Source organism: Anopheles ziemanni, chromosome 2 (assembly GCF_943734765.1).
Source record: "Anopheles ziemanni chromosome 2, idAnoZiCoDA_A2_x.2, whole genome shotgun sequence".
Lineage (NCBI taxonomy): Eukaryota > Metazoa > Arthropoda > Insecta > Diptera > Culicidae > Anopheles > Anopheles ziemanni.
In genome coordinates, this window is record NC_080705.1 from 29,731,993 (window position 1) to 29,751,284 (window position 19,292).

A 19,292-nucleotide genomic window follows, 5' to 3' on the forward strand; every position below is an offset into this window, starting at 1 on the left:
CTAACACGTTCACAATTTGAATGTTCAGGTTTAAATTTTGAAGCAGCGAGCGAGAATTGAATTTCGGGACTGATTGAGTTTGTGCTATTTCTGCCTCTGCCACTTTTGGGGGGGAAATGACGAGATTATGGCAGATTGTGTTTTACACGTTTACTTCTGTGCGTGAGTGCGTGTGCTTTTTCTTCTCTCTCCTGCGCCCCTTGTGGTTTTGTTGAAGTTCATCAGCCTCATTCCTTCTTTCGGTTTTGGTTGAGATTTTCCCTTGCTTCCGTCGCTTGCCAGGGCAGATAGAGTTGACTTTCCATTTCACCTCGACTAACGATGGAGCTCGCTACGATTCGACGAAGGAACGGAATCAACGGCACTCGATAGGATAATCAATGAAATATATATCTCGTGCGTCACAAAATCTGTTCCTTGTACGATCACCTCTGTTGGGACAAGGACTGAGGCATGCCGAGGTTGTTGCGTATTGGGTGACATTTACCATAAATTGATTGATTTTACTGTTTCCCTCCTGCTCGCGAACATGGCCATCCCTTCGGGAGGCCGTGACGAAGATTTTAATTTCGAGCTGGGAAACCTTTCCCAAACCGGACGGTTTGATGAAGTTCCGATTCCATTATTTACGTTCCAATTCGTTGTAAAACAGCACGGAAGAGAGCTTTTGACGTCCTCAGGCTTGACGCTGGAATACGCTGAGCCATGAGAGATCGATTGCTTTTGCATGGTGGTGGAAATTTGAAGGAAAACATTAAAATGTTGCGATCAGATTCCCGCACAGTTGGGCTTCTTTTTCTGGGGCGAAATGTATCGGTATTACGTTGCCATTAAAAATTCAATTCAATTACAACAAGCCAAACCGTGTATGAGTTTTGGTGTACGGTATGAGCCGAAAGTCTACATTGTGTTTGGTTTATGATTTAATTATGATTAAATCTTGCACTTGTGCTGAAATGGACAGCAAAACATTTGTCCAATAACCTTCTTTTTTAATTCTTTAAACTATCATAGCGCGTAAGATTCAGCGATTGCAAAACAATCACCGGAAAACTATCGGTGAAAGCAATCAGGAAAACAATTACACAAGCCCATAAGCAAGTGTTTACGGTAAGCCGCTGGAGATGTCGTTTGATGGCTAGTAAAACTATATCCTCCGATTCGTTCACTTAGAAAAGGCCCTTCGGGGGTGGCCTTCGTTCCGTTTCAGTGGACGGAATATTCTCAGTTCTCTCTTTTGCCTCATCGTTACTGTCATCCTCGTTCGTCGAAAAGGCCTCGGGATAAAAAGCATCCGATCGACGGCATCACCGGGCCATCGAAGGAAAAGCTAGCTTTCCCCCCCTGTACGAAACGCTTCGGTCGGCGCACTCGAAGCTTGGTCGAGCGAAACCGACCTGTATGTCAGGAAAAGCAGCGCCGGTAGGGGCACTTTTAATGAATCACTTGCGTCGGCACAGGATTTTCTCCCGTGACCGATGGGAAAACAGCTTGCGAGCAAATAAACGCGATGGCAAAGAGAAAACGCAAACATTAGAACTGGGAGGAAAGGAGTTGGGGGTATGGTTATGTTACGAGCCACCCTTCCTTCGGGCGGTACGGATACGGCCTTTTGCGCTGAAACCGAACGTCGACGCCCAGCCCAGGCCTGTCTACGATCTCAATATCATTTTCCTAATCTCCGAAGAAAGCTGCCCCAGGGGGATCACGCTGGTGCGCGCTATGGAAGGTCAGGAAAAGCCAACGCTAGCGCCGCTGGGAGAAAAGCGGAGTAGTTGCTCCACGCTGAAGGACCTCCCAGCGCCGTCTCGAGTCCGCCGCTCGACGACGGAGACGAGCCTTTCGTCGGAGGTTCGACTCGGTGGCAAGCGATTGGCGCAAACCGGGCGGGAACATTGCTGCGACAGCAGCAGGAAATAAATTATCTGCCCAGCAATCGATTAACCTATTTTCTAGCTTAGGCAACAAATTCTTGGCCCATGCTCGGGAATGGCGTTCAGACTGGCAGCCAATTCGCTCGGTTCCCGGAGCTTGCAAAGGACATCTCAGCGAGGTTGAGGAGCGGGGGGAAAGGACGCTATGTTGAAGGTCACCGGAAGCGCTATGGGAAGGTTGCTCTGGGATTGTGGCCAGAACTGGAGAAGTTTTCGTATAACTTTCAAGCCAGGCGTGCCCGGTTTTTTCGCTTCCCTTCACACCATTTCAGCTTGCCAGCTTTGGATCGTCCTTTCGGAAACTGCCTGCGGGGGACAAAACTCCGTGCAGGGTCGTGCCACGAACGGGGAACGGTCCCTCATCCGGGGAAGGGGAAGAAAAGACAAAAAAGTTCCCAATGTGAATCCCCGGGAAATGAGAGGACCTAAAACTGCGTTTCCGGTAACGCATTGTCACTGGATGCCGTCCGGAAGCGAGATGGAGCGTAACGCGACTAGGCACGGACTCCCGATCCGGGATTTGGCTTCCGTTTTCGTCGAAGTTCGTGTGTCCTTCGCACCGGAAGGTGCGGCACCCTAGACCCGATGCCCCTTGGGCCCCACGTCCTACGTCTCGGTCGTTGGTTGCAATGGTAATTAAAGCAAGATCCATCGAGATTACGGATAATTTGTGAGTTATACCACAATCCTGCGGTCGATCGGCATGTTGGCGGGACATTGCAGTGCCCTTACTGGGCCTGTGCTTCAGTGTCTTCATTCGTACATGCTTCAATCAAGGCTTAGGCCAAGTTCTTGTGTGTGTGTGTGTGTGTTTGTGTGCGGTTGGCAGAAGTTTCTTGCTCGTTTGTTACCGTCCCTCGACTAAACTCGGGATAAACTCTTTGGTGGGGGGGAGGGTTGTTGCAAAACAGGGGCGCAGGGTGTTGTTTATGCGATCGAAAAGACCTGCAGCTATTAACAAATGAACATGGTGGTGGAGATTGAATCGGTGCCAAAGACGGCCGGTGTAGGTTGTCGGAGAGATTGTTCTTTGCAGCCACAAATTATCTTTGGGGTGTGGAATACATTACGTGCATTGTGGAAAGAGTAAAATTTGTGTTACAATTTGCAATGGGTTTATAGAACACACAAGAGATTTGTTTAAATAAGAGCACACAAGAGATTTGAAGAACAAACTAGAGATTTGTTCCGTTTGAAGAAAATAGTTACCGTTTGAAAATAACCTTAAGCCAACTTTATAAACAGATACAATACAAACTAAAAACTACGATACAATTTTTGATTTTTTAAATAAATTTCATTATATAAAATATGGAGGTAGACCCGTTAAAACACGCTGAAAAACTCAAGAATAATAGAGTGGATACTTACCCTCGTGGCAATGCACCAGCGTGTCGGCCAAGTAGATGAAATCACACAGATAGTCTAGGATCCACCAGAGCACCGATGCTTGCTTGTTCAGCTCCCAGAAGACCGCCCGTCCTATCACAAACACGATATTGTACAGTACAGCCAACGAAACGAGGGAGAGCCACTGGAAGCATATTGCAAAACGTATTCGATAGTCAATGTTAATGCAAAATCAAAGTCTCGTTCTCATTAAGGCAGATATTAGAGATGTGGAAAAATTGTACAATCTTCCCAAGAACTTGCCATTCCATCTCTAGGACTACATTTTCTGAGTATCTCGATTCAGATGAGGCATGCCAACATCTCGCCTAGATAGGTCTGCATGCAAATCGGTACTATCGGTTTTGAGCTGGCGACAGATGCGCTAACATTTCCAACACGTTGCAATTAAAATGACCAGCCAAGCTAGAGAACGAGTGGAGCCGTATTTTACGGAGCTCCGAAGCTCTGACGATCGTCAATATGTAAGGCATAAAATAGAACGTTGTGAAGATGTTTTCCCGCAACACCATTCCAGCACTCCATTCTTCTGTAGAACGTTTCCCCGGCACTGGAATTAATGAAGAGTGTTTGAAGCTTTGGAAAATAAGTGATGTCTATCTGACACGGCGATGCAAAAGTATCCTGTGTTGGACATCCAAACGGAAGGGAATGGGAGTCTTTATTAAGTTTAAAATTTAAACTCAATGTCGTAAATGTTTGTTAAATTGTGACATAAAGTTGAAACTTATATTATTTCAAACCCACCTCTTATGGAAGTGCGAACCCACATAAACCCTTCAACGTAGGTTAACTCCTTCATTAGTGCTTTCATGATAATGCGGTCGACACGAGATGCCAAGGATGCACCCCATTTCGGTTCGGATGTTTAATGAACTTCGACCGCGGCACTATGAAGTCGTGTGATTGAGTAATTTCGGCTGCCATCAAACGACGAGTACCGAATTATTAATCAATAAAGGCAAGCCTCCCAATCATCGCGCTCCTCCATCGGCGGAATTAACATCAATCTTTATTCATCCGCATCCGGCCATCCGTCCGTCCTTCCATACTTTTCCCACTTCCGGCCCAAGGTTGTTCGGCCTCCTGCAACCTCAAGTGTCTGCGGGATATAGCGTTATTACGCAAATGGTGTCGGGCTTGCGTTGCTGCACGTGCCGAAGGAGTTGGTTAAGACGGACCGAAACGTACCCATGTTTTGACTTGCCGGTGCTTCCACCGTGGCATGGCACGGACAAGATGTTCGTGTGCTAGGAATTCCTACTTCCCAGGGCAAGCAAACCGCAAACCACTGAGTTCTCTTCTGGCGTACGAGCCTCCCACGATCCCTCGCCGGAGCCTTGGAAACAAACCGACTAAGCCTCGGGGTACTTAATTCGCTCATTATTTGCTCCACAGTCAAACTCACCGGCAGCAACGCGTTCCAGCGCTGGGACGAGAGTGGTTCCCTTTGGCTAGGGTGGCTTTTCGCTTGAATCTAGCGGATTGCCTGCCTGACGGCGTTCCGGTGCGTTATCATCTTCGGGCCCGCGGACGAAGCCCTCGCGGCGAAGGATACCACGGAAACGCCTTAATAGTCTTGCCTATCCGTTGTCTATGGGAACCAACAAGCACACGCCAGGCGATGCTGAGCGGATGGGAGTCAAATATTCATTTTCCTTGGTGTTTGGTACGTTGCTACGCGGGCTTGGGTTTTTATTAATTTATTTTTCTCCGTTATCTAACGAAATCAGTATCCGAAAGAAACGGTGGCCTCTTTATAGATGTAATCATCATTACCATTACCATCGAAAAGCCTTATCGGGCCGAGGTGGGAATCGTTTATCGCGTTTGTAATTATTTCATTGCTTCGACACTTTGCTTTTTCCTTCTTTGAGGTCAATTCCTTAGAATTTTGAAAGATCATTTACTCTTTTTGGGAGAAACTTTCATGTTCCCTTACTTTATTTGTTGAAAATTACATCAAAAATGGTTGGATTGAAAATCGATTCCAGTTTTTGAAAAGAAAATGTTTATAAGCAAACAATGACAATGTTTTAGACATTTCAATTGTGCGAAGAAATATTATTCCTATTCACTCATGCCCATAATCTTACGATTGTTATGATAAAGATATACCGATTTGCTCTTTCAACAATGCTATGTCATTTATTGCCTCACTTATTTTAAGTCCTTTGTTTTGCTACACTTTCCCGCCCCTTTAAGCATTCGCCACCCATTTCGGGGGGCTAATGGGAGCACATTTTTTTTGTTGTCGTTTATTAGGTTTTGCGTCATTTTTTATTTCGAGAACGTTCTTGAAGGCGGTCCTCTCTAGGATCGCACCAAAGGTTGGCTTGCCAACAATCCAGCCAAGCGAGCATGAAATTGATACAAAGGCATCATTTGCTTTCATTGCCATCGTTGCCGAAGTCCGGAAATCGAGATTTTACGGATAGTTGGACGAAGGCCGAGGCCGAAAAACAAAAACAAAAAAGAAAAGAAAACACTGGAATGACACAAGAAACGGCACGTCCGCCTGGAGGACGCACCGGAAAGGTGTTCCGCTCGATCAAAGAGAGCCGAGGAAAAAAAAAGGAAAGCAAGGAAAATCAAAATCATGTACCGGATCGTACACGATGGTAAGCATAACGACGACGAACATCCGCTCACCGTACGTGTATTTATGTGTGTGTGTGTGTGTTCCCACCGGGGCCGATGGTCCTTGCAAAAAAGTATCCGCGGTATACATCATCCCCTCCACGGGGTTGTGGTAGTTTTTCCACAGCTTCCCGGGTCTTTTCTTTTTCTTTCCTTCACTGTTCCAGCAGCAAAATTAATAGTGATTTGTTTGCGACGGTCGATGGAGGCTGGCGAAGGTGGAATTGCATCCGGTGCGGTGCAGTGGGACGGGGAGAAAAATGGCCATCATTTTTTGTCCTACTGTCCTTTTTTTCTGCTCACGGACCTTATGAGGACGAGCAAGATTGATATGTTCCGCCGGAGGAATACTTCCGCGTGGGCCGAGCTTTGGTGCCCCCGCGGGAACATGTCGCTAAGATTGTTGAAGGAAATCCTGAATAAATGTTTCAAGCTTAAATACCACTTGCTTCCATCCGCCGTAATATGATCGAAATTTAGATTGCAAATGCGAGGAAAATTCGGATTCAAATGTAAATGCGAAACGCTTCATCATATGCCCTGAGGAATTGCAAATTGCATAGATTGAGGCGCAATCGAAGCGTTTCAGGGTTTCACGATCACAGGAACGCGGCTTTTCGTAGGGAATAGTCACGATTTCATCTTGAAGCGAATCTTGAAGGTGCAGACAAGTCGCAACGTAAACCAATCGAGCTGTTACTAACCCGCCAACTGTTTGTATTGGAATTTAAATTAGTTCAATCGCTGGAATTGTAAATCAATTACGCAGATGGTCTGCAATGGAAATTATCGCAATCAAACGACCGCTGACCTAACGGGAAGAATAATGAGCGACTGGGTCAGCAATTGCTTCCCTACTCTATTGCTCCATTTTTCATCACCTTTTAGCACCGAGGAAACCGTGCCAGTTACTGCGGCTTCTGTTACTACTTACCCGATAGTGCGACGGCAGGGACGGATCGACCGACAGGCGGCTGCAGACGCCATCGGAGGGGACGGCCTGCGGCGCGACGCAGCCGGCCTGGTGCAAGCGGGTGTCGGAGGTGGCGGAGGCGGCGGAAAATTTGTCCAGGAATTGGTCGGGCGGCTTCGAGCGGCCCCGTTTCGATATCCTACAGCGGAGCGCGTTCAGCGAGCGGCGCAGGGAGGACAGTTTGCTCCGCCGTCCGGACGACGGTTCCTGGAAGTGTGGAGAAGAGAGAAAGAGAGCGAACGGAATAAAATATCAAATGCCGTGGAAAACGCAGAGGATGGGGAACAGGAAAAAAAACAGGAATCGATGGCTTCCGTCCCATTTCGAAGGACGACCAAGGTGGGAAAATGGGGCGGGGAGAAAAGTTTGCCTTCCCTTCCCGGAGGTGGTTATTTAATCGCGTCGATGGAAAACTGAACGGCCAATGGGCACGGCGATGAAATTTATCGCTCCACTACTACTTCCGCCGGACAGTTCACTCGTAAAACTCGCCTCCGGACACTTGTTTGTGTGTGAGTGTGTACTTTTGTTTTCCCCGGCGGGTGAGTTTTCACTCGAGCGTACTGAATAAAATATCGCTTCTGATGGCTACGAGTCGCTATTATGGTGCTTCATAATGGAAAAGGAAGCGTTTGAAGATGCACAGCATGCGGTTGGGACGTTCGGTCATGGAGGCGGTCCGATAGGCTTTTCTACAGCCGCTACACTTTATTTGGCGGAAAACTAAGTCCGATTTCTGGTGAACAATTTCGATGCGTTTAAAAATTCATGGTTCAGAGTTAGAAGCGCTTGCGTCATTACAATGCCTCGAAAGTTCTTCCCTGTTCAATAGACCACTTCGAAAGTCCGGAACGGCACAATAAATGTTTTTTAAAGAATCGTTCTATTTCTCTATTTTATGTAAGATTATTATTGATATGACGAGCTACGGAGCTGAAGTACCTTCCACTGGAATGTAGGCGCGCATACTCCTTGACCCGACTCGTCGTTAAGTAACCCTTCTGGAATTTCCATCTTCATTCAAACGAACATTTTCGCTTTTAAAACGAATCGATCATTCTATCCTCCGCCCCGCGAGGTCCTTCAAGAACCTTCCGCCCGAACCTGGCGCGTCGAGAAGACACGAAAGCGTCCTGAGGTTGTCATAAATTTCTCCTCGACCGCGGTACGTGTCCCGTGGAAAAGGTTCGCCGCCGTTCGGTGCTTCACGGAGAACCTTCCGCTCGCACATTGCTGCGCCGGGTGTGCCGTGTGATGGACGTGTTCGGAATAAGTGCTCTTGAACTTCACCAAACCACACGCGAAGTGACGAAACCTGCCACCTGTTCCATTGTCGTCGTCGTCGTCGTCGTCGCCGGCGACGTCTTGGCACGTGCGAAGGGGCGAACAAGCCTTATTCGATGACCCTTAAAATCGAATGGTTGCTTCCGGTAGGTTATTACCTTCGAGTGACACTGGCACTATTCGTGACGTCTTGCCTGGCACCGTATGTTCTTCGGTGAGTCAACGGAATTTGGCATGTGGTTTGTCGTTTATTTCACATCAAATACAATTTTCTAGATCATCAATTGTAGTTTGGTAAAAGTGCGTAAATAAATATTCAACATTAAACACATAAAAACTTGGATGATTTCATAGAAATTTACTATTTCGACTCCGCCAATTCGCTTATCATTGTCTAAACGAATAAGGGCTCATAGATTAAAACCAACACAAAGCATGCCAACTGTTTGATTCTTCTGAAACGCATTAACTTTTGGCAACATTCCGGCTTGCCGCTAATTATCTGTTCATAGAGCTCCTTGAGCTCGGGATAATAACTCCTAATTGCAGCCCACCTGATTAGGGCCCGCTCAATTACGTTTGATTACAACCCACCCATGCCTTACTAAGTCCGTGGGCTGGGAAAGCTAAATGGAGACCGCAACGGACTGATTGGCCCTCATCTTCATGTCGAGATAAACCGTCCCTTCCCGAAAAAAAAGGACGGCCAACAATAACATCGTACCTCCTCTGGGCGTCGTCTCCGGCTCGTTGGCTAATTTTCTTAATAACATTCCCTCAATCGATGCTAATCGAAACCTGGACTTTGATGTAAGCATGTCATAATTATGTTGATGTCGCTAGTAGACCCATTCAAGCGACTTAAGGTGGAGAAAACGATCAATTTGAGCGTTTGATGGAAATGAATTAAATAATATTGTCTTTCTATTGCCATTCGAATGTGGGTGGTAAACAATATAACATAGTAGAGAAAACATTGTGTTTGGTGTGATAAGTTTTTCGTAAGCTCCCCAAAGAGCAAACTTGTTTTCCTGGAACGCTTTACCACTCTTCGTAAATCTATTTTTCTATCAATAAATAAACTCAGCTCAAAATTCTGCAAAGTTTCTGTTATTCCTTCGTAATAATTGCAAATTTCTAAGTTTGGCATTCAGAAGAAGTGGTTGTTTTAGAATGTAATACTTTAAATAAAACGACTGCCGGGGCCTTATTTGCTCATTAACCATATTTTCAAATGAATTCATCAAAGCTTAGCTTTTCTAGATCATCGCTGGGATCAAAGGAAATTAATACCACAATTCCACTTGTTAATTAAAACGACTAATGCGGTCCGATTTATAATATAATATCGTTTTTCGGGAATAGAAACTCTCTTCGAAGAGAGGCTTAGTCCCACTAGGGGATGTCGTGGCACATAATATAAATAAAGCGGTGAATGGTCAACCAGGTAATATTCATGAATACATAAATTAGACCACAAAACCACACTTCCAATATTAGTAATTGTTAGCAAAATGAGTACTATAAATAAAAGAGTAAATAGAGTAATCAATATTATTGACAGTTCCAATAAATTATAGCACGACATCTTATTGTCGGAAACTAGTGCGAAAGTAATTTATAGAAAACGATGTGAAGGTCCAAATCTAAATAGGACTATAAAATGTTACAAAAACCAACCTTCCACCATTATTCAATATCACAAAATGTGCTTTGAAAATTATGCACACAAGCTACAAAATAAACAGCACATTAATTAGAATCCTTGATCGGATGACGTTCTGTTGACGATGATAATTTGCCTACCATTATTTTCTCCCCGCCCGAGATGGTCGAGATGTCGATCCGCTGCACCATTTTGTTCCGTTCACACGTTCCGTCGCGGGCTTGGCGTTTGTTTTTGGCACTTTTGTGGTCACACACTGAGCGTGGGTGGTTGATGTTACCTGTGCTTCCGGTAGGCGGTCACCGAACACGGCACACATACACACACACACTAAACCTGGTTATGTTGACGGGCGAGTGTTGATTGGAAAACTAATTAATGTACACGTGTCCACAGTTGCCTTTTTTCATCGTTCGAGTCCGTGTTTTCGGGTGTGGTGCTAATGTTTGCCCATGAAACATGTCGATAGGGAGGTTACATCAACCACTGGGAAAAGCACTCCAAGCACTCTTTGCACTCCTTCCTTTACGCCACAAGGGGAAACAATCATTACAACAACCATTTGAAGAGAAGATCAAAGAATTTGATTCAAATCAAACCCGGAAAGATTCGGCAGACAGGTTGACAGTTGTTGTGTCAAGTTGACTACGGTAGAGAGAGAGAGAAACGGACTCTAATGTTCGTTTTTCCTTTCCAGAGGACGAAAGAGAAGCCGCAGACGGGATAATGTAAATCTGACTCAAACCCGGACCTGACTGGCGGCAATGAAGAATGTACTTCCAGCTGTCAAGACACATTCCGCCATCCATTAGGAAAGCGTCCATTTTCACCCTTCCCCCCTTGCTACACCCAACCGCGGGCGCGGTTGAATTAGGTAATTATGTTGAAATATTTTCATCATCCGCTTTTTTCGCGGAAAAGTGCCGTAGACGAGAAGATGAAAAGTAAAAACCCCTTAACCATACGGCTAACGGGCGCTTTGCGTTTAATTTCAACCGAACGCTTATGCCACCATCGGTCCATCGCCACCTTGTCCACGGTCCTGCGGGGCGGATGCTGCCGGAAAAAAAGGCACCAAGGGTGGGTTTCTTCGCGTGCGGCGCACGGATTTGGCTTTCGTGCGGGCCGGACGATAAAAGCCGACTGACGTCAAGCGAAGTAGAAAATGGTTCACTTCATTCGAAGGATCACTCCAGGCTGGGCAGTCCGTTCGGATGATGATGGTTTATTAAAACTGTGGAGTGATGCAGTGGGATTTTTGTCCGACGTGACGAAAGAGAAGAGCACAGCGGTTGCCAAGAGGTTTGGCGACTGAAACCGATGGATTGGGCGTGAAGTAAAATTATGAGAAGGTTATCCACAGTAGCCCGTTGCCTAGCGACAGTTGCCGAGAGTTCTGACAACCATTCAAGACGGCACAGTTTTTCTGTGGTTCATTTGAAAAATCCAAAATGAGTTTACACCGGAAACCCCTTCCAGGATAAAAAATAAACCATCCAACGAAAAGTCCCAAACATTTAAAGGAAATTCCCCGGCAGGACGCAGTCACGCCGGGGCGTCGTGAAAAGCGAAACGCAAAAGAAAATAATTGTCTCCGGCCGGCCGACGCAGATGGCATCGGGTAAACAGGTCCGTAAGGAGAAAAATTCGACGAGGGTTCAAAAGCACGGTCAACGCCCTGGTGATTTTCAGGGACACTAATTACATGCCGAGCAATCCCCGGGAAAAGCGTCTCTGATTGATGATGGAATGAACCCGGTCACAGGAAGGGCAAACCTTCGCTGTATTTGTAGGACGATAAGAACAGGTTGAAGCTTGAATAGAAACTTGTGGAGGAGCGCTCCGCAATCGGGAGATTTTTCTTTCAATATGAGATATATTTGTCCGGAAAAGTATCTATTTTTCATTAATGTAGCATGCGTTAAAGCACAATACAATTCAAATCACTTTCGGTGGTTCACGTCAGGTTAAAACATTTTTCATCTTGCTGCCGCTACCAACCACGGGTGACTTTAAATAAGGCTATTAGATGGTTCACCCAAATCTAATCAATTTGCGTGATTGACCTTTGAATGTGCGCCTCAAGGCTAGTTTTCCAGCGAAGGCATTATTTCTCTTCTCTACGATTCGTGCTTTCCAAAGGAAGAAACATCCCACAGGCTCAGTAATGCACATGAAAAGTGATACATTAGTTCGAATTTGCATAGCGTGTCAGAGAAAAAAACCAGCGGCACATTCCTTCGGGCTAATGATGACGTTAAGTGATGCTTCTACGAAGATCAAAGGCTCTGATATGTAAACTGTGTACAGACTTTAATATGCATAAGTTGTTTGAAGCAAGCAATCCAAATTAAAGTGCTTTATTTGCGTTTTAAACAGATACCAACTGGTTACCAACTTCAGACATCAACATAAAGAAGGTTGATCTTGAAATCGATTTATTTTTACATGTTATAATAATAGATCGGCATCGAGAGCACAATGTAATAGCTCCGTTTCACAACGCAACATTAAACAGGACATTATGCGGCGGAACGAAATACTGCTTCAAAAAGCCAATAAGCATTAAGATTCTCATAAATCGATGTTTTGTATCTCTTTGTAGCGCTGGCCATCAACTGTCCTGCCCTGCTAGAGTCAACCTTGAAAAAAAGTAATTCAAAATGCATAGCTATGGAAATCTCAACCACAAAGATTGCCGCAATCGAACGCACCCGCTTTGAGGCTATCTATTTATTTATTACACACCCTTTAACCGCCCCCGTTACTCTTTTCCTTTCCAGTGCACTTGATGGAGGGTTTTATTGGAAAAAAAGAGGTAACAATATGAATTTGCACAAGCTTCCGACTCCGAGTCGTGAAGGAGCACGATAACGAAACAAACAAAAACCATGCAACTGGTTGGCGTCCATCCGCGACCTTAATCCGCGGTTCATAAAAATCATCTCGCTGGACATAACGAAAATGGGAACTCGCTCAATGTCTCGCAGTAACCGCGCAACAATCCGCACGATGTTCAATCGGTTCGGTAGTGACGGTTACCGATGGAAATGGTTGGCCGGGTTGCGCGAACCTGGTGTGCGGAGAGGAGCGCGGGACAGAACTAGGTGCTGCAGCATCAGGGTAACGTCGCTCGACGCGCCATCAAACGCCATCATTGACGTTTTGCGTGGATTCAAACGGTCGTAAAATTTTATTTTATTGCATTTTTCATTTTCAATCATATTTTATCGAGCGGCCAGAGATAAGCGGCATCAAGCGCATTGCACCGTCGAGGTTTTACCTGGTTGGCGGTGGGTAATAGCGGAAACACATTGTGGTCAGAAAGATGTTCACATTTTATAGAATGATTTGTGTGTTGTACAGTTTGGACTCATCAGAAAAATTGTGGCAATTATTTAATTTTTTTGATTAACTTGAACGATTTAAGAAATTAAAAATCATCTGATAAAAGGATATTTTTCTCATGATATTAATAATATTTTGCATCATATTTTCCCATGTGATTTTCTTCAAAGGTTAAATATTTCCTTGCGATGGAAATTATAAGAACGACCAGGTACATCAAGTCCACGAGGAAAACTTGTTCGATGGTTCCGCAAGACATTCAGGTGATCTACAGACGGATACTTCCGAACAACATTAGCCTTTTCTCCCAGCGCTACCGGGGAAAAATTCTCCGGGAAACGATGGCCCTCCAACGGCTTGTTTCTCCCCAATCCGCAGTCACACAGTTGTCCTTGCCATTGGAAACAGCACAAGGCACGTCGTCGTTGGCGACAAGGTGAGATTGTCAATTTATGTTGCATTATGTGTACAACCCGACCAGACGGGGGTGGTTGATGCTGTTTATATCTGGGTTTTTCATGCTTTTCTCTCGCGCGTCCGGTTATTTCTAGTCATCAGTGTGACACCATGTCGTTTCAGTTTGTTCTGGCGCCACCGACAAGGATGAATGAAAAGGAAATGACAAAAATAAAGACGAAGAAGAGAAGACAAAAATCCTAGCAATTGATGGTAGAATGAATAGAATCTCGCAATTCGATTAGGAATGGAAATGGAAAGACAAACTGGAACACTAACGAGCTTCAGGCAATGGGGTAACACAGAAAGGAACTACAAACTATTAAAGAAGTAAAAAGAACTTTTTCCCACGAGTTTTGTTTATGGTTGGTGGCACAATTTGTAGAAATACTAGCAATATTGAAATGCAGGAGCTTATTAAGCTTCATGATATTCTTCGCTTGAATGGTTAAAGAAGCGATACAGAGAATAGTGAACAGAAAGAGTTTAGGAAATGTTCAAATCATAAAAAATATTTATGTTTGAAATCATGAATTAGGGACGACGATAGCAATTCTTTGACATTTTTTTTATCTTTTTTATAGATTGATTTTTCCGTAATTTTGGTGATCAAATGATCAATCGTGATCATATCATACATTATCGGTAACCCCCGCAAATAACACGTATTCAAGACGAATGTTTGTCACAAATATTTTCTGTGCTCCACCTTTTTCCTACATCACAACACCGATGCAATCAATCTAGCAGATTATCTGTAAACCGTTCGTCTGGAGCCTGGCAGGTCCGATGGGAAAATGTTCATCGAAAGGAAAGAAAAGAACGACAAGGAGGTGATTGAAACGATCTCCACCGAAAGGAACCCCTTCGACCTTGGTCCCGTGGCCGACTGTTGACACAATCATATTCACCGAAAACTAGCCAATCCGTCTTTCGACGGGCTATTTGCCGAGATCGAGAAGATGGATTTCCCGGCGCTTTTCCACCCGCACCTCTCGGCGCCGTCGTCCGTCGGAGATACGCGAAGGTGTTTCTCGATGGCATCGATAACGTTCGTGCGGGATGTTTTCGGAAGGTAAAAAGGTGCACCGGCACAGGGAGGTACCGAGCTGCTGGCTCTCTGGTTGATTAATTACTTTGCTAATCCTTGCGAATTGAGCAAATTTGCACGTCACTTTTGCCACCGCCTTCCTCACGCATGCCTCGCAATGTCGGCTTCTTTTCGAAACACCTCGTCGAATCTGATTCCGCCGGATCGATTTGTAATAAATCATTTCGCGAGCAAACGCTTATCCACAGGCAGAAAAAGCTTTCTTTTCACGATAAGGCTGCGTCTCCGAGCCGAAATGATAAACACGCCGGAGGTGCAAATATTTGACAAGTGCGTCAAGCGTTTGGTGATTGATTTCACGCACATAATTACATAGGGGCCGGAGAGGGCCCCGGGTAATCAGTGAGGAGTGGTGATTATGATTTTCATTTCGTGAGAGTGAAAACAATCTAAGAAAGTGGATCCCTGCTGGGGTAGCTTAGCATCGAAAGGACATCATCGTTCGTTTGCGGTGCGATTAGTTGGAAGCTTTGAAAGTCAAATAGACAGAGCAATGGAGAAGTAGACGAGCATTACAGGATGATTCCATTGAAAGCAGTTGACTTAAACGAAATTCTAGTATTTACATAACAAATACTAGCTTACAAAAGTCAGTACCACCTAAAAATCAATTTAGTTATGAAAATCCTATTTTCTCAACGTAGAAAAACCTTTCAAACAACAAGCTAATAAGATGTGTTCCTAATTTAACACTATCATTTATCAGCGGTAACTAAATAGATGACCCTAACAACTCACACCTTCTGCAAATGATTAATATTTACCCAACATTTGACCGTCTCCGGACAAACATTGCGTTCGCACGCGTGCAACAACCGAAGCACATTAGCGTGTGTGCGCTTGCCAAACACGTGTGACTGTCTAACCACGTTTGTGAGATGTTTGCCGACGTACGTGTACCATTTATGTCACGATACGGTCGTGATTGGAGTTTAAACTGATTAAAATCGAGCCTGAAGTGGGCAGAGCGTGCTTGGCGAAGGCTCGTGCGAGTGAACCAAGAGACACTTGAGAAAATGATGAACTTTATGCACCGAATCCACTTGCCATAACAAAGTTTACCTAAGCGCATAATCGTATCCCTGCACTTGGCCCGCAAAACTATCGTCATTAAACATTGCTCGAATCTCTGCTCGACGGGGCTAAATTTACCGGAACTGTAGAAGCTCCAGTTGACTTTGTTTGCTGCACTTTGCGACTTATGGGCTGCAGGTCATTCGCTTCCGCCCGGAAGGGGAATGCTCCGACAGGCAGTCCAATCCTTCTTCCGATAGAATTCATTAGCAACAAATAATTTCTGTTGCTTGGAGGAGAAAGTGTGAGGGAGAGTGTTTTTCGCATGAAAATTCCAACTTCAACTCCAACTCTACCATTCGCAATGTCACATTTTGCAACTATCTTGCCACAACCCACAACTTCCTCATTTCCAGCCCGCAACCGTACTCCGCGTTGCTTTCATCTTTCGCCGAGACGAGGAAGAGCAATGGCTTCCACATCTGTCACGGCGAGTGAAATCCTGTCACGGACGATCATAAATTTTAATTGTCCCGGAAAAATGGCAGGAAAAGCTAACTAGCGCTTTTTCCCCTCCGTATTGTTTCCTCCGCACAATCCGATGGGGTAGAACGATTGTGGTTTCAATTGTATCCTTCCTCTAACCGAGTTTGCTTAAACACTGGCCGAGCTTACGGTGTTGCGTTTTAAGTCGCACACTCATACACTACGTGAAAGAGGACTTAATGGAACACGGAATGAAATTTTCTCCATCATTTTCCTGCATCGTACATTTGCTGAAACGAAGAACAAGCTCTACCACATCATGTTCTTCGCGGGACATTTTCCGGTGCACCAAACGGTGCTTTAGCTTTTTCCCAGCGTTTGGCTTTCACTTGAAAATGATTTGTTCCGCTCTGCACTCATGTATTTACACTTTTTTGTTTTTTGTTTCAGTTTCTAACACCCACTTTTTTCGCGCCCACTCCAGCCTTTGGGCACGGAAAGCGATCGTTTCGGGCACTCGAACGGGAAAATGTTTCAATTTTCATTTCCTCCCCAGGAGGAAACAAAACAAAAGAAAAAGTCCATAAATCACAATCACTTAGGCAACCCGCTGGCTGCTGCGATACGCGATATATTTGCGGCCGCTCGCCTACCATGTCCGGTTACCAAATTGCATGTTTCCGAAGGCATCCCCAAACACCATCAACCTCGACAGTCGGGTGGTGTACTGATTCAAAGCCGGACTTTTATTTCCCTTTTTTTGCTTTAGATCGCCTTGCTCCGTCTTTTTTTTTCATCACTAAAACACTTTCCACTTTGCACCAGTTTCACAATATTTCAAAAAAACGGGACACGTGAGCGTAGCTGATACTGACATGTGCACACAAAAACACATACACACTGAGCGTTCTAATGGATGAGAAACAACCATTCCCATTCGCTAGCACAAAGGCAGTATCTGTTGTCAAAAGCCACAAACTCTTTAATTCCACTTGCCATGTATCGGTTTGCAGCTCGGTCCTGAAGATGCGCTCTTCCACTTCACTTTAGGTGATTTCATTCGAACCGGTTCAAACACCCGGTGCAATACATTGTTGGCATTCTTTTGATTGCATCTTCATCAAATATGGATGTAACAAACTAGCACACGAGGTTTGAACAACTTTACGATTGATTAGCGACATGAAAAAAAACATGTTTAAATTTGAAACACAGTTACTTTTCGTAATGAAACATATTTCTAATGCCAAATGGAAATAAACACGTGACAAAGCATGAAAAATCAAACCTTCCTTTCACGCCAATCGATACACATCACTAGCAGATACTAACGCGCATTTTGAACTAATCCGAAGTGGGTGAGTTTAATCCTTCACTAAATCATCTGCCCCAGAACGACGTGCACTGGTATTTTTATGTGACTCTTCACCGCATTACAACATCAACATTAACAATCGCAAAACAAAATGGATGCGCGCCAAAACCGCAGCGATCCAGTCAAGTGCACGCCGAAAGTGAAACTAATGAGTTGCATTCCGCGCAGGCAGAGGAAGCAGTTGGCTCCGTCGGTCGCCCGGGAAAAACAAACGCGTCGTCCGACGTCGTCGGCGGTGTTTAAGCAAATACCTCCGGCTCGGCATCTCGGCCGCGGTTGAGCGACTAGTTTCTCGACGGTTGTAGTTGTGGGACGCCATCGGATGCCGCCGCCACCACCCCACCACCGTCCACCAAAGGCTGAGACGTGAGGCGTCTTCAGATGTTTGGATGTTGTTTGAAGCACCCCACGCCCACGCACGGATCTCCCACCAAAAGTCGATTCTTCCTTGAAGACGACGACGACGAACTTGGATGGACGCCGGTCAACGCTAGGTAGTGGTGCCCTTGTGGGTGTTGGGTGAGGTTCCGTCGGTAAGGATGCCCCTCGTCACGATACGATCGCGATTCGTGTCGCGCTAGTCGGCGCCAACAGGTGTTTCGGGTGGAGGTGGAGGTGGTCGGTAAGGATAGAGGTCTCGAATCGAAGCGATGAAGTTCCATTATTCTTCCCCCCTTTAATGTCCTCCTTTCTGGGAGTTAATGGGGTAAATACAAATTAACAGAACGAAAGCAGCAAGCGAAAAGCTGTACTCCTCAACGTTCCGAAAGCGAGGTTCTGAAAATTGAATTCTCCGCCTTCCGAGCGCGGGAAACCATCCTTTTCCTCGTGGGGGGGTGGCACGCAGTTTATTGTATTCCGTCGTACCGAACACAACACTCCGGCCCCTGTCCCACTCCTACTTAAGTGCGGGCGCGAAAAAGTTCAATGGCGAACGGGGCGCGTGACTTGCCGAAGCCCGGTGCGCCATTGAAGTGTTCGATGTGCTTCCCCCAAAACCGACGGTGGAAGGGACGGAAGGGACACAGTAGAAGGGAAGAAAGTTCGATCGAAATCAAAAAGCAATCGAGTAATGATGAAACGGACACGACGAAGGTTACCACGAAGGTGGATCCTAGGCGTTCGCTTTGTGGATTGATTAAGTGTAGCGGTGTCTCTATCACCATCCCCCCACCCTCTTTCCCCCCAAGAGAGGGAAAAACAACAGAAGCCAGAACACCCGCGTTCCAACGAGAGGTGGAATTGTTGTTGTCCAATAATTAACAGCGACGCAATGTGACGCCATAACGCGATGGTGGCAGTAAGTTGTAATAAAACTTAACGTCGATCGTACTCCCCCGTGCGTCGACAAAAAAAAAGAGGGGATGCCTCGATGCGGGTAGATAAGTCCATTAAATGATGGTTAGACGGTGGATTAAACCGGGCCGGTGGGGGGCGCCGAAAGGGGAGAGAAAATATTAGACATCATTTCGGTCCTTCCATCCATCGGGTGTCTTACATTTCGGTGAGGGTGAACGAGTACTTGCATTGGAAGATAGGAGCATCATGCGCCGTTGCATCGGGCCGTTGCATTCGCTGGTGCATGCGTGTCACCG

General features: G+C 45.5%; 1 protein-coding gene across 1 annotated transcript in view; it reads right to left on the minus strand.

Moving 5' to 3' along the window:
• LOC131293348 (cyclic nucleotide-gated cation channel subunit A) overlaps nucleotides 1–19,292 on the minus strand; it is a 47,006-nt gene that overhangs the window by 9,766 nt on the left and 17,948 nt on the right. Inside the window, exons 3-4 of the mRNA XM_058321428.1 lie at nucleotides 6,919–7,164; nucleotides 3,306–3,468 (exon numbers count right to left, since the gene is read on the minus strand). Of these exons, the coding sequence (XP_058177411.1) occupies nucleotides 3,306–3,468; nucleotides 6,919–7,164 (409 nt within the window). The remainder of the gene's footprint in view (nucleotides 1–3,305; nucleotides 3,469–6,918; nucleotides 7,165–19,292) is intronic.